At 32.8% G+C, this 17199-nt stretch overlaps 1 protein-coding gene across 4 annotated transcripts in view; it reads right to left on the bottom strand.

Annotated features, from left to right (window-relative positions):
- Window positions 1-17199, bottom strand: part of CDH12 (cadherin 12) — a 1103355-nt gene that overhangs the window by 224950 nt on the left and 861206 nt on the right. For all 4 annotated transcript variants that reach the window (XM_055112489.2, XM_055112491.2, XM_034960250.3 and 1 more), the window contains one exon: window positions 1508-1802. In XM_055112489.2, coding sequence (XP_054968464.1) covers window positions 1508-1802 — 295 coding nt within the window. The remainder of the gene's footprint in view (window positions 1-1507; window positions 1803-17199) is intronic.

The raw sequence follows: 17199 nt of genomic DNA, 5'->3' as shown, positions 1-17199 counted from the left end.
AGGCATGTGTGTGTGTTTGCTTTAAGGAAGCTGTTTTGGTAATAAAAAGTCACTGAGGGTCATAAATCCATGTTAACACATCCAGTGTACATGAAGTAGGCACCGAGTTAAACTATTTGTTTACTATATAGCATGTCATCTTAAAAGCCTTATTTTTTCCTCAAAATATTAACTTTATTTTTCTCCCTGTAAAATTAAGACACAGTTAAAATGCAGCCTCCCTCATTTTCTGGGAATACTTTCTAACAAGATATGCTTCTTTCCAATTGGACTTCTAAATTTCTAGCAATCATAACAGTGCATAAAACAGGCAACCCCAAAAGTGTAGCAGGTACTGAATAACAGATTTGCAGCCTTGGGTATCCACATTAAAATTTGAAATCTAAGTGAATTACTTCAAGCTGATTTCTTAGGTCAAGGAGAGATTATGGTCCTTAAATGCCTGATAAGGTCACATACACAATTTCAAGTGCATTATAGTAAATCCATGTGACAGCTCCTACAGCTACTAACCTGCTTCTGCCCTCAGTGTAGCATGCACAATCTTCATCGCAAGTCCTGGGTGGTGGTAGGAGCAGTAGAAACGCCCTGGGTCATGTCAGATTTAGAAAATATAAGCAATGGCTCATACACGAATTTTAAGTTGTAACCTACATGTGATAAGTTGCTTTATCTTCCAAATGTAATAAAAACCAGAAGTTACTTTGAAATAAATTGAAGGATTAGCAGTGGTGACTGAGGAATAAAAATTATAATTTAAAATTGTCCTTAAAGCTGGAATTCTTAACTTATTGACCTTATATCCTACATATTATAGGACTTTGTAAATTTAGGCTGATATGGAAATGTATATTTATATCAAATTTAAATTTTTAGAATGATGGTGCTACTATATTCTAATTGTTAATTTGATAATTGTAATTGTAATTTGTTAATTTGTTCTAATAATGTTTTCATGACATTATTCATTTGCTGCTTGGCTTGATGGCATAACAAGTATGGGTTATTTACCCTGAAAAGGAAACAGTATCACCCTTCCAGAATCTCTATTTACAGCTACAAAAGATGCATCACACCTGTTTCCGGACCACTTCCAGATCAGATGTGATGCATGCTTTAGATCATTTACTTTGATCTAGGAATTACTGTCTGGCATTTCGTGGTGTAGGGTAGGTGTCTCCAGCACTATATAGGTGTCTGGAATTGAGATAAGAATCAATTTCAATACAAAATACATTTTTTGCTTAAAGCATGCAAGGATTCTATGAATTCAGGTAAATTCACAGGGTGGAAAACAGGAACTAATGTTATATATTCCTGTAGTTATCTTCATAATGAAGCAGAAAGAAAAACAAAAAAGTTACAAAAATAAATGAAAAGAACTGTATTTTCTAGAATTGAAAAATATTCTTTTAGATGATAGATAAGATGTTTACATCAACCTGCAAAAAAGTCAATGTTGAAGAGGTCTCATTGTATCTCACAGAATTTTGATTTGCCTACTCACCCACAGGAGACATTTCTGGAACAGTAGCAACATAAGGTCCATCCAAAAACTTTGGCTCATTATCATTAATATCCTGCACTTTGATGATGAATTCTGATTCAGGCTCCAGGGGCTTTCTGGTTTCTATGTCCACAGCCTGAGCACGAAGAGTGTAGAAAGGTTTTTCTTCTCTATCTAGGCTCCTTATTGCATGAATATCCCCTGTGGTTTCATCAATGGTAAAAACGGTGCCAGCGCCATCTCCTGAGAGGGTGTATTTCACAGTGCCCTCTCCCTTGTCTAAGTCGGAATGGAGCTTTAGGGAAGAGAAGGAGAGAGAGAGGAAGAGAAAGAGAAGGACAAAGAAAGAACACCGTTAAAAGGATGTTGCCAAATTAAAAAGTCATAATTTGCAATACAATTCCTTTAATCAAAAATGTTAAATAAAAATCTTATGGTTCTGTTTTCTCGTTTTTTATTTCTCCAACTTCTTTTTATAAAAATTTCAACACAAAAAGTTGAAAACTGTGCAATGAATGCATATATACCTATACATCCAAACATTCCTCCATTCGTCTATTAATCTGCTTGCCTTATCAGATAGATCTCATATCCATTCTTCTGTTCATCCTTCTCTTAACCCATTTGTTTTTGGAGGTATTACAAAGATCAGAACAAAAGTACAACCTCAGATATAGCAACAGGCAAAAAAACCAACAAATTTTGAAAATTTGTATTTAGTTCTTCTGTATCCCTTTGGGATAACATTTTCATAAAATGAAATGCACAAAACTTCAGTGTACTTATTGTTTCATTTTAAATAAACATTGCAATAAAAATAAATTAGCTCATAAACACCACAAAATAAACTTTCCAAGTGTTCTGAAGATGAAATCAATGACCTGAATCCAGTGGGAGATAGTGCAAAGGAACTCAGAAAACACTAAGCATTTTCATTTGTAAAGAAGGGAAAAATCTGGCAAATCAAGAGGTTTTCAGTGATATAGGGCAGAGCGTCTCATTTTAACAGGCTGAGTTTGAATGAGTTTACCACTATGATTGGTAGAATCACTGATTATCCTTTCAGATTCACAGATAGCTTGTTCCAATTCATTCTATATATAGAATATTTATGTTGAGTAATATGGGAAAGCATTGAAATTCTGCTAATTTATTTTAAAATTCAACACATGTATGGTACATTATGTTATAGCATGGAATAAGATACACATGAATAAGTGATAAGGAAGAGAACTAAAGAGTAGAGAGAATTATCAGTGTAATGCCGTAAGGCAGTGTTGTTCAAACTGGAGACCAAGAATAAACGAAAAATGGACAGTCTTAAACGTATATAAATTACGTGTAAATAAATAAATAAATATATACATAAAATATTACATAAAATAAAATAGTGCATCATATATAATTTTCTAGTAGTATATATTTGTATAAATATATTCTTATACATAATATAATTATATATACATATATACATAACATAGTCTTATAAATAATATTTACATTAATTTTTATGCAGATGTTGATTTAAATGTTTTAAACTATTCTTGCTTATTTGGGTATAGCCATTTGATTTCAGCATCCAAATTTTTACATGTAACAGCTTTTTCCAGACAGCAGATCACCCAAAAGAAAAATAAACTTTTGCAGCATTTCTAACCATTTGGGCTATGCCTTAAAAATCTGCATATGAGCACTGCTCTTTGCAAATCATTGCTTAAGAATGAGTTCTATTTTCTTAACATTTCAACACACACACAAAAACTCTGAAAATATTTTAAATTATATAAATATCCTGTTGCAAATAAGCTTCCTGTGTATTAGTATGAGTAATTAAAAGCACAAATATAGCCCAAATAAATACAAGTTCAACTGTGGCTACATCTTTGCTCTTAAGCTCAAGAGTGTGCTTTAAGTTCAATAAAATAATATCATTGTTCATATTAATGTTATTAAGGTAAACTTATTCATTTTGTGACCCTGCATTTCCTTCAATATTTGTTCTAAAAGTGTTTTGTATGAGAGTATAAGCATAACCATAAAAACCTGGTTGGGTAATAGAATAAAAATAATGTGGCAACAATAAGAGGGAACAAGATTTTGATGTTCCTTTAAAAGTTTCTGTATATTTTACTTAAGTATAAAGAAAATTGTTATGAATGATAGGAGGAAGGATTTTTGTCCACCTATTAAAAAAAACTGCTGTGAAGCATAGGAAGTTTCAAGCATAAAATCAAGCAGTAGATAAATGTTCTTTGAACTTATGAATTTCAAATTATAAATTTCAACCATGCTATTAAAGATATTCAACACAGTGGGTATTCCTTTTGCTTTCAAATTTGTCTAAATATATGAGACAGGCAAAAGCTCAATGCAAAAGGCATGACTTTATAAAATGGATCCATTTGCCAACAGCTCAAAGAATATATGGTAATATCGTGAGAACTGAGTGAAAATTCAGAGTAGGTTTTGAAATGTGATACAAGTAGAATTTTAAAAAGAAAAAAGAAAAACAAAACAAAAATTTCTGTATTTAGCTAAAATCATAACTGTTTCCTTTGCAAACTGACATAAAAATGAAGAAGCAAAATGTGTCTGTAGTTATATCCAAGATCCAAATTCAAGTTAATTGCTGCTGCTCCTCACTCTTCTACCTTTTCCTTCGAATTTAAAGATGGGCTTTGCAGAGATTAAAGCTTCAGAAAAAAATATGGGAAAATACGTTAAAATGTTGACCTGAAAATGAAGTGGATGACTATAAAACTCTTGAGAGAATTAGACTTTTTGTAGCAGTTTATTACATTATAATACCTTAAAGGAGATCACATTCGGTGATCTGTGTTGACAGGTAATATTTAAAATTAAGTATTAGTGCTGATTAATTCAGGCAGATGGGTGGTAGCCTAAAGTATAGACATTTTTCCAATATTAATTTTGATATTAAATAAATGACATTGGCTCTTGTTGGATATTATAAAATTTCCTTTACTTCAACTGTAAAATAATTTCAACAGTGAAAGGTATAAAGTAAGATGAAAACTTCCATCATGATCTTACCTAGAGATAACTTCTCTTTTTTTGAGTTGGAGTATCGCTCTCGTTGCCCAGGCTGGAGTGCAGTGGCGTGATCTCGGCTCACTGCAACCTCCACCTCTCGGGTTCAAGCAATTCTCCTGCCTCAGCCTCCAGAGTAGCTGGAACTACAAGGCGCATGCCACCATGCCAGGCTAATTTTTGTAGTTTTGATAGAGACAGGGTTTCACCATATTGGTCAGGCTGGTCTCAAACTCCTTACCTCAAATAATCCGCCCGCCTCAGCCTCCCAAAGGGCTGGGATTATCGGCATGAGCCACTGCGCCCTGCCCTTCTTTATTGTTTTTATATGTTTCAGTTATGTAAATATATAACTGAAGGGTAAATATATATAAATACATATATACTGCACATTTATATTGATATATATTTCTCTGCTTGTGTCTATCTATATATACACACTATATAGATAAATGAGTCAAGATTTTTAAAACAAAATACCATAATTATTTTTCAGTATCATTTGAAATTTTTCAAAATTACTTTTTAAAATTTCTGCATATTCATTCAGTGAAGTTGAATGATCCAATGGGCACTCTGTATTCCTTCATAAACTGTGTGGTGAATGTGCGTGTGTGTATGTATACGCACGTGTTTATGTGTTTTCTGGGGTTTATTTCCTTAAAATAAAAAGGCAACTGTCAAGATTAAAGCTATAATAATTTTTATGAATCTTAGAAAATGTTGAATTTTTAGTGATTCCAGAAATTGATCTCTATCGATGAAACTGCTTTCTCAAATATGTCAGCAATGGGATTCAGGCTTTGCTTACAATGTGAAGGAAGTTCTTAAGTCTCATTTGCACAAAGAAGGAAGGAGGGCTACAGATAAAAAGAACTCATAGTCTTTTCCATATTTTTGGGTCATGTTCACTGTAAAAAAAAATCACATGATGCCATTTTTACACAGCCTTTTTAATCTACACATACGGCAAGCTAATAATTCCACAAAAATAATTTCTTTCCTTTGTAGCCATTTAAAACTAACAGCTAGAAATATTTCTTCTTCCAATTATTAAAAATAAGCTGTTTCTGAGTCGGTGCTGACTACATTTACTGATTGAAGCAGCCAACTCCAAATATATCATCTTTTAGTATTGACACTTAAAATAAAATTTCTCCCCAGAAAAAGAGTTCTATAAATGATGGCTGTAGAAATAGGCACTGTCCAGGCAGTTGTTTTGTGGAAGTAGTGTTGTTATTTTCTGGTGTTTTCCAAGTCATCTCAGATGGTGCGTGAAAATGAGATGCCAAAGAAGGCTTAAAAAAGATACCCTGCTCCAGCTTCAGAATGTAAGCAAATCTTTCATTCCAGCGCTTAAAAGTTTTGAGAAAGCTAATCTAAAGTTAAATGTTTACTAGCATCTCTCTGATTATATTTTAGAAACTACTGCACAAAAATAAAACAAATTTCTTATTTTCTCTGGGTTGAAAAGTGCACATAAAATGGAAAATGCTTTTTATACCACTATTTCCAGCAGGGATTTTATTTTCATTTGTCATTTGCCAGCCTGGGGTATGTTGGGAGAAGGAACAATTGATTTTTGAAAAGCTGGATTTGTGTGAAAACCAAAAGTTGCGTTCAACAAATACTACTACTAACCCATATGTGGATATATGTGTTTTTTACATGAGTAAAAAAAAAAAACATACATACATATATGTATGGCATATATACATATATATATATATATATGCTATAGAAATGCCATCAAGTTACCAGTTTACTTCTAAATGTAACTGCTTAATATAAAATATGCATCTTTTTGTAGTACCTAATTCTTGCAATTCAGTATATTTCCTGGTGAGAGGTAGAGATGAACAACCCTGGACAGTTACCACATATGGCTCTTATGAGGTACTGAGGATGGTTGTGATGAGAAGGGTAAAAAATAAAAAAGTTATTACAAAACATTTTTCAAGGAATTTTCCAAAAAATGATTTTAATATTCTCTTTGCTTATGGAATGATATTTAAAACCATGATTTCTGTGTCCTTTAAAATGACTTCTGATTTGTGAATTGTTCTCTGTGCTCCAAACTTCTTTTATTTGTCCCTGTGTTTATGCTCATAACCATTCATTTCCCTCTTTTCCCACTGACTTAGCCTCTGGGGTTGTAATGAACTTACTCGTTTATTTTTGTGTATGTGTGGGGTTTTGTCTTTTGTTTTCTGAGAATAAAGTATATGAGATCATGGAAAAAATCAGAAAACGGGGAAAATCATAAATTCATTACCAAAATAATTTCTGATTTGGTATTATAGCTCTGCAAATTACTTCACTAATTGTGTTCATAGGTACTATGGTACACTGTACACTGTTTTGTAACTTGCTTTTTAGATGGATTATATCATATTTTTCTGTATCAATAAATATGAATTTATTACATCAGTTTAAACTGATCAAAAACATTTTAATCAAAGTAATACAATTAAATTGCTAAATATCATAGGGAATCGAAGAGTTTATAATCCTAAACCATACTCTTTCTTTTCCTAGCCAGCTGGGGACATTTTTAATTGTTTCTATTTTCATTCTTTCTGTTTCAGTTCTTATAAAAATACATATATAAAATTGGCTAAATGATTAAATGTTATAGTAGTTCTTTAATTATAAATTCGAATAATATTTGTTGACTTCCAAACTGCATACCCCTTGCCTTGTCCAAGTAAAACTGTACCACCGTTTATTCTCTGTGTTGTCAATAAAACACTAAGTGATATCTGAGTGTCTTTGTTTCTAAATTTCAGTTCACTCAGAATGTATCCTTTTTTTCTTCTTGCCTCCAATATTTTATTATGAAATTTTCAAATTCATAATAAAAGTATATAGTATTAATCTGTATACTTACCTCCTAGTCTATATATTTTTTACATACTGTTTATAATTGTTTTATATTTTTCTACCCATTTGTCTATCTGTTAACCCAGCTTAATTTTTGATGCATTTAAAAGTAGGTTGTAGATACAAATAACCATCACCCTAACACCCTTCAATACAATGTTTACAGTTGTTTTTTTGACATTGGAATGTATCTGTGGTTTCTCTATTTCATAGGATCATAGCATTAACACCTTTACGCTTCCCCTTACATCTCCTTCCGTTTCTTCTCCCCGTCCCCCACCAGCTTCCATCATCTGTATTATACAGAATCTGTCCTAAAAAATTCTGAAGTAGGCCTTAGGTTTTTTTTGTTTTTTAAAGGGTCTTGTTCTGTGGCCCAAGCTACAGTGCAGTGGCACAATCTCAGCTCACTGCAGCCCCTGCCTCCTGGGCTCAAGTGATCCTCCTGAATAGCAGGGATTACAGGCACAGACTACCATGCTTAGCTAATTTTTCTATTTTTTTATTTGTAGAGATGGGGTTTCATCATATTACCCAGGCTGGTCTCAAACTTCTGGGCTCAAGCAATCTACCTGCCTATGCCTCTGAATGTGCTGGGATTACAGGTGTGAGACACCCTGTGTGGCCAGGCCTCTTTTTAAAAATAAGCCTGGTAGTTAATTTTATATGTCAACTTGACTGAGCCATAAGTTGCCCAGAGATTTGGTCAAGCATTATCCTGGGTGTGCCTCTGTGGGTGTTTCTGAATGAGATTAGTATTTAAATCGGTAGGCTGAATAAAATAGATTGCCTTCCCTAATGTGGATGGGCCTCATTCAATAGCTGTGGGAATGAATAGATCAAAAAGGCAAACCCCTCCGTGAGTGACAGAGATCTCTTCCTGCCTGACTGCCTTCAAGCTGAGACACTGGAATTTTTTTTCTGCCTTTTGACTTCAATTAAAACCTTGGCTTTTCCTGGGTCTTGAGCCTGCCCTTCTTTAGACTAGAACTAGAAGCTATCCTGGGTCTACAGTTTGCCAACTGCATACCTTTGGACTAGTCAGCCTTTATAATTGTGTGAGCCAATTCCTTATAACAAATCTTTATATATCGATATATAGAGATATATATTGATATATATACACCTATATAGGGAGATATATCTCTATAGATAACTATACCTATATAGAGAGATACGTCTATATCCATATATAGAGATCCATATATATCCTCTATATATGGATACATCTATATATAGAGAGATCTCTCTAAATATCTCTATAGCTATAATCTATATATCTATAACTATATCTACATCTACATCTATAGCTATATCAACATCCAATTTGTTCTTTTTCTTTGAGAACACCTACTGATAAATAAGCCTTCTAAGTTTTGTCTATCAGTTCATGCTAAAACATTAAAAAAAGGAGAACAACTAATACTCTTTCTACACTAATTAGAACAATGTAAACCTTTTTGTTTTATTACCAATTTGTATTTCCTATGTAATTGCTGTAGTTTTATTTTGCATATGGATTTTTTTTCCGTAACATCTTTGTTAGTGGTTTTATTTATGTATTTTTTTAATATCCTTAGATTCATCCCACTTCTGAGGTCTGACATCAAATCTTTTCACTACATGCCTCTCTTTGGGAGGCTTCTTTCTTGCTAATCCAAACAAGAACATCTGCACAATTGTCAACCTGGAATTTACTTTATTAATCTCCTGGTTTGGAAACACTTTTTCTTGGATGTTATATTTACTTTGGTTTACTATTTTGTTGGCTTGCACTAATTTTATATGATTTCTTAATAATGAGTGTATGTTAGACATTTTACTTGAGTCTTTTCATACCACAGTATGCCTTTATTTTACCCTCATATATAATTAATTTTCATCTGGGCATATATTTCCAGATTGGAAATCATTTCTCTTCATACATTTTAAGGAACTTATACATTTGCATCTGAAATTGTATTCATTATCTTCTAGAAACCAAGAGTGGACTTGGTATCCGTCTGATTATATTTTCTTTGTTGATAAAGAGCCTCTTTTTTCCCTTTTTATTTTCATCTTCTCTTTCTCCAGTGTTTATAGTCTTATTTTTATGAATGTAGTCTAATTATTTAGAACACTGTCTCCGAGTATGTGTTTATTTGGGTTTGTGTTTTGAACATTGCCTCCAGGTGCGAGTTTATGTGTGTTTATGTTTCCTATTTGAGGTTGGACACTTAGTAAATTTTCTCAATTCGAAAACTATCTTCCTTCAGCACTCAGAAATTTTTATCAATGATTATTTCCACGATTATTTTCTGTCCTTGGTTTTTCATGTTCTTAACCTAGAATTCAATTGTTTAATGTTAGACCTTACACATCTTCAATGTATCATATATATTTCACTCATATTATTTATTGTCATATCTTTTGGACTATTGTGTGAAAGCAATAAATTTATATTACTTTATTTATTGGTAATGCTCTTCATTTTCAAATTTAATACTCACAAATTGTGCATACCCACACACATATACCACAGATATATTCATTTTCAGGATTTCTTTAAGTGTTCTTTTAAAAATAATCATATTCTTATTTTGTGAACTGTGGGATTTCTTGAAACTTTTCGAAAACTCTAATTAGTCTGTGTTTGTGTGGTTTCTTTCAATTATCTCTTCCTTCAGGATTACTTTTGTGTTTGGAATTTGAGTCTTTGCCATTCATAAGGCGAGCTTTCCTTGAATACCTGATAACTCTGAGTTTCCTGTTCATATTTAAGAATAAATAACCTAATTTGAAGTTTTGAGTTTTTGAGTTGTATTTATTGATCAGAGTTTTGGCCTCGAATGAATAAAAGAATCAATCATTTCTTCTACTTTCAGATATTCGGTTGGGGGTGTTCTAAGCACAATGGTGTCCCAACACTGTCCTAATTCTTTGCAGGTTACCTACAGAATAACATCTTTTAAAAATTATTTCTTTACTGTTTACATTCTGGTCATTAATGCCTATATTTTATGCATTCTCAAGCATATGGGAGAAATTCTGTATATAGAATATTAGTTCATCTCTGTGTTTTTCCTGGCAAATTTTATGCCTTTTCTTTGGAATCACTGCCAAATCTGGGTCTCTTTCAGAGCTGTGCCTTCATTGCTGGAGCCCTCTCAGTGTAAACACTCACATGTAGCTCCTTTGGGCTTGTTTAAACAGTCATCAATCTTTCACCTATGTGCAATGTTACAGAAATTGGCCATCTTCTCTGATGACCTCTATGCCACTCCCTCCCATCAGAATTACGGGTTGTTATTTTTGTTTCTCTACTATAAATTACTGATGCTCTCCAAAGAGGAGTTAAAGGTGTTTGGGAGGTACACCATTTCCCTGTACCAAAATCATATTAAGTAAAACTTGAAATCAACAGAAAAAATAGAAGTAATTATATGATGAAAATCTATATTCTCAAAATCTAGATTAAACCATTCTCAACATTTTGTTGTATTTGCTTTACTTTCATATATGGATGATTTGAAAATAATTTACAAACATCATACCAACTCACTACACAGTATTTCAGCACCAGTTTTCTGAAAATAAGACCTTTTCCTGCATAACCACATTGTCACAGTTTCAGTTAAGAAAATTAATTAAAATGCCTGTTACCACTTAATAACGGGTCATATTCAATACCCCCACTTCTCTCTCCAAATATCTTTGTAGCATTTTCTTTCTTTGTTTTCTGAACATGAAGCCCCATAAGTTTCAAGCATTGCATTTGGATTAGTGTCTTTACTTTCCTTAATATAGATGGATCACATATTTAAATATTAACAATTTATTTGTCATTATCTTTTGTCATGGAACTAGGTCCCCATTTTGAATTTTTCTGCTGGAATGAGAAACTTCCAGACATGTGGTCTAAATCTTTATTGTTCTATCTGTTTTACTATCGCTCTTCTTCAGTCTCAAAACGTATATGGACAAAAGCAATCACATAAAGGTCTGTCCTACTTAATACGGACATCTTTATAAAAGCAGTTACAGAATCTTCTGATAGATCTATACACACATTCAGATGTAAGGGATATGTTTCTTGTACAGGATACTCTCAGTACATTTTGTTATAATAATCACATATAAGTGGTAAGACCCATTACCATTCTTGAAATCTATGATTATAAGTGATGTAGAATGGTTTAGTAGTTAGTGATTGAGATTTAAAGTAATATTGTCACTGATTTGTTTACTTACACACAGGATTTACTCATTTAAACCAGTCAATATGAGTATAAGAAAATTTTGCGTGAGTTTCTTTGTCTGAAATAATTTTATTATGTACAACACAAACTACTTTTGCTAGATTCTTCCTGGTAAACTTATAAAACACTTAGTGTTTCCTTTTTTGAAGTTGCCTAGTTTCAAGCTAATACTTATTCTGAGCTCAAGAACATCATAGTGGCCATTATATTCACTACAAAGCCATTAGATTATACTTAAGGTATTTATAGATGAAAGAAGATCAGACCCAAAGATGATCTATAACTCTGCCTGAGTAATGTTATGCAAATTGTTCTCTTTTCAAAGCCACCGAATGCCCAAGAATATTTAACATTCTATGCTAGTCTACTCTCCTGAGGTGACTCATTTGTTCTCCCTAGTTTAATTGTTGCTATATGAGCAAGAGGGATACCACTTTACAAGGTTAGGAATTCCCTCTAACAGCCCAATGTGCTTTGAGAACTCCCCTGCCTGAGTAACAGACCCAGAGCTATTTATCATCTGGAAATATTTCACCTTCTATTGAAGAGAGCAGAAATCCATCTCAAAAAGGCCCCCACGCATCCCCAGTGTATGCCAAAGAAGCTCACAGAAGAAAAAAGAATATTTGCAATGCTCAAGAGCAAAAAAGCTTATGTGCTAGGATATATTACACATCCTGTTATAGAAAAAAAATATGTTATTCCCCCAATGCTGTCTTTTATCTTTCTTACTTTGCTTGAATATTGCCTTCATGGCTACATATAAAAGCCATCCTATTTCCTCAGATTGTCATATTTTACAACTTTAGCTCACTCCAATTATAATCTCTCATTTCAAAGTGTCACAATATGTGAATAAGAACTTCTATAAAAGTTGGAGAGGTCACTGGCTTGGACCCAGGATTTGGGAAGAAAAATATGAGAGAAGGTTAAAATAACTTCTTTCCTACTTTTCCAACATTGTAAAACATATTTCACAAGCTGGGTTTTAGGGAAAAAATTTCCAGACAATAAACCATTCATATCAAATTTTCAGTAATGGAATCTCTATTTTGAATAACAGTAAATTTGATGTATCATTTCAAACAATGTAGTTATTTTTCAGAATACTATATAAATGTATATGATTTAGTCTAGATTTAAAAATAAATGCCAATAATAATCAGCTATTAATAACAATACATTACTATAGTTAGATATCATTTCTTAATTTATTATTAGCATTTCTTCATTATTTCCAATATTAGCTCTTATCAAATATTATATACTATGTTAAATGCCTTATAAGTTTTATTTAATTTTGACTAACCACTGATATGCTATCATGAAAAATCTAGTAATAAAATCTTTTTAACTGAATTCAAATAGTCCCAAGTGCAAAATATAATTTTAAAAACTATATGTCCTACACTAATTTATTTGCATATGCACTTAATAATCCCAATAAAGCAGCTGAACCCAAATCTGAACTTGAATGTAAAACTCCATCTAACCTAATTTCTTTCTGTTAGTCTTTATTATCATAGTCACTTCTATTTATGTTTTATTTTCTCCTTTATTTTTTAATTTTTATTTTTTTATTTTAAATACCCTTTTGTTTAATGGTATAAAATGTCTGGCTACATAAAATCAAATCAATTACGATAAGATAAATATAAGTACGATTTCAAAAAGAAAAGCTAAATCTAGCTAAAAATTCTACATTTTTAATACATGTAAGTATACATGATGTATTAGTAAAATGTAATACATTGGGAGTAAAACTTTAAAAATATTTGATATATTCACATTTCTTAATTGCAGTATAGACAAAATGACCTATGAATCAAGCATTTTGTTCCACGGTCTCTATTGTTAGCTGTATGTCTCAGAAACAGCTTCTTTCTCAAGAGAGAACAAGAGGGATAATGCTGGATCTAAAGGCATCATCTGAAAAAGACAAAGATATCAACAATTGCAACTATTTGGCTTTCTGTCCATCACTGAGACTTTTCATAATCTTCCCTTCATAAATAGGATCTCTTGATCAGAACAGAAAAGTTGAGTCTTAAATTTCCTGTATTTATTTCTGACTGATACTGTGGGAAGTGCAAATTTGGTTGCTATGATTAAACTCCTTGATTGTTCTTAATGGGACTATTTTAATAAGTCAAACATTTTTGCCATCTAAGTATATTGATGAGCGCCACGTTATCTCAAATGTTTACACATACTAGGGAAAAGCATCTGCAGTTTCTGAACTCTTTGTGAATCAGTATCACTTTTTCATGTTACTTCAGAGATCAATATTCAGTGCATTGGTTTTATTTACCATCTTTTCTCCCAGTTGATCTTGTAATCATCAGAAAGGGAAAAAAAATCTCCTTCACAAAGCCCTTTGCGACAAACTTATGTAAATAATAATCTAAGGACAGCTAGAAAAAAAATACACCATACAGGGGAATAGATCCAAAATTGATATCTGCCTCACCTGTATCACCTATTGTATTAGTAACTGCAAAGGTAAATAAATAGCAGAGACTAGAATGTTTCCAAACGTAGTAGTGAAAACTACTCCCCTCCTCCCCCCATATAACACTACAACAGGTTACTTTGGTTGCAGGATATGACAATAGCTCTGCAATATCAGAAAAATGCCTGCCTGGCGTTGCGGCTCATGTCTGTAATCTCAGCACTTTGGGAGGCTGAGGTGGGCGGATCACTTGAGGTCAGGAGTTGGAGACCAACCTGGCCAACATGATGAAAACCTCTCTCTACTAAAAATACAAAAATTAGCCAGGTGTGGTGACGGACGCCTGTAGTCCCAGCTACTCGGGAGGCTGAGGCAGGAGAATGGCGTGAACCCAGGAGGTGGAGGTTGCAGTGAGCCAAGATCATTGCACTGCACTCCAGCCTGGGCGACAGAGCAAGACTCCGTCTCAAAAAAAAAAAAAAAAAAAAAAAATGCCTACAGTAGATTAGAAATAAGGAAAAATTGCTTGAATTCCTAATTTTCAGGGTATACGAAGAAATCTAGGATATCCATGGACATTCCCAGAAACATCAAGGTTTGCTAAAAACAGAAAATCGGAAGTAGAACAAAAAAAGCGGTGGGAAAAGCACGTAAGACATTGAGGCAAGCCATGAGGAGTTTGTCAGTCTAAAGGTTGAATAGAGGACCTTTAAGAAGAGGGAGACAAACATTAAATTTTCAACTTTCTGTAGTTTGATATAATACTTTCCACGTTCTAGGGTTTCATTAAAACTTCACAAGCTTTTGGATTTTTTAACAAATATTAGGGCTGTGCTTCATGCTTGGGTTAATATGGGGTGAATAGAAGGAACAGCTGGGGAAGAAGAGATAAGAGACAGATTCTCTAGTAGAAATTAGGAGAAACGTAAGAATCCTATACATCTGCGTATATTTGAGGAGTCTTTAGAGTTCACTAAAGTTCATGGATTGGACGTTATAGCCATTTTAATGTATTTTCATTGTGACAGGATTGACTTTAGAAGGCTTAAGAATTTTGACGAAGAAAAAAGGGGAAAAAGAAGGCATAATAAAGAGAAAGGAAGGAAAAAAGAAAAGATAAAAGTGTAGTCACAAGATTGTCAACAATAAGAATTGTATAAGAATACATATTCTTCAAGAAATGAAAATAATTAGAACACACATTATGCCTAAAAACGTTTTAAGAAATCAAATAAACATGTAGTTTCTAATGGAAGTTCTTCAATGTATTAGTAAATTCTTCCCACAAAGCAGTTTATCTATTTATTGTGAAAGCGATTGAGTTTTGCAGCACCAAGGGATCTTTTGCTTTTAAACCAGTTAATTAGTTTTTATTAGATGCAATGCAATGTTTTGACCAGACTTTTCTCTGTACTTTCGGGTGTGTTTCCCTATTAGCAGGTAAAACATTTATCTCTTGACTAAAAGTAGATGACATCTTTCCCCAACCATGAGTCCTCAGGTTGTTACAGAGGCTGCCTTCCTGACTCACTCTGTACCCCCCATTGCCTCTCCCTGAGTTTAAAAAGGAAATGATTAGTCAAAAGAATATGTTAAAAATGTAACATGTTATGTTTAACATAAGTAACTAATGATTAGTCAAAAAGAATATGCTAAAACTTTAACACATTATGTTTAACATAAGTAACTATATTAAAATTTAGAATATATTTATGATTTCCAAATCAAGGGTTTGTTTTTGCAAAACCTGCACCAGAATGAAATGACCCTACAAAGTGGAGATAATATAAAATCCTTTTTTTCCACTGAAATTTGTTTTAGATACTACTAATTCTATCAGTGGCTTTCTCTTACCCTTAAATGGATGTTAACTTAGTTGAGAGATGTGTTCAATTCACAATATTTGATAATGGAGCAATATGATACATTTATATCAAATCCCTTTGTGTAATCTTATTCTTTCTCTGGCTGATGTACACTTTTCCACCACCTCCTATTTAATTTGTATCCTTCTTTCTGTCATTTGCTGTGGATTTCTATCAGAGTTGGTCTAACTTTAGAGGTCGAAGTTTTCTTTTCACAGGGATATGAAATTAGACACAATCATACCATATTTAGTGATTTCTGTGTTTTCACCAGATCAAACACAGATCACATGGTCCATGCTCAGTAATGGTTTAATGAACTAATGAATTTATAAAGGAATGAATGCATGCACATATAGCAAGCCCATCTTTAAATTTTGTTGTTGTTGTCGTTTGAATTTTTGTTTGGCATATAGGGTGTATACAACATAAAAAGAGTTAAAATCCATGATCCTGAGTATCAGATATTTGTAGGTTAGAATCCAAAACCCATCACTTATTACATTTGTGTTATTGTGTAAATTACTGAATTTCTTCATATCTCAGAGTCTTCATATGTAAAATGTAGACTATAATATGTATATCATAAATTTGGAGAATACTGTAGAGAATTTGGCTTCACAGTTTGTTTTCCTTCATTTCTCTCCCTTCATATCCAAATAAGCCCAGTATAGCAATATTCCTTTCTATTTATATTAACTTATATAAATGTGCATGAGAAAACTGACTGGATTCAATAAGATTGTAGAAAAAGCTATCAAGCTTCTGTATTTTGCCAGGCAACTTTCTAATGGCTTTATGTGTCTAAACCCACTTTAATACTCAGAAAAACACTATGATTACAATCCTTCTATTAGCATTCTCATGTTGTAGATACAGAAATTGAGGGACAGGCAGGCTAACTTGGCTCAAGACACACAAGTAAAAATATTCAGAGCAGAGATTAAACCAGGTCGTCTAACCCCACGTGTCTTTGGGACTAGCATTTAAACTGAATCATCTCACTTTTAATTTGATAATACAATGCCATTAACAGAAAAAAAAAAGCTTTTGAAATATCTTGAGAGAAAAAAACCAAAAAAGCTGAATCTATGTTCAGAGAATTGAATTAGCAATAGATATAAACTACCCAAGTTTTCGTTTTGTGACATCAATTTGAGCAAAGCCAGATTTGTATTACCCTGAATGCATTAATAACAATAG

The sequence above is a fragment of the Pan paniscus genome, chromosome 4, assembly GCF_029289425.2.
Source record: "Pan paniscus chromosome 4, NHGRI_mPanPan1-v2.0_pri, whole genome shotgun sequence".
In the NCBI taxonomy this organism is placed as follows: Eukaryota; Metazoa; Chordata; class Mammalia; order Primates; family Hominidae; genus Pan; species Pan paniscus.
Note: the sequence above shows the minus strand (reverse complement) of the source record. Positions and strands in the feature narration are given on the sequence as shown.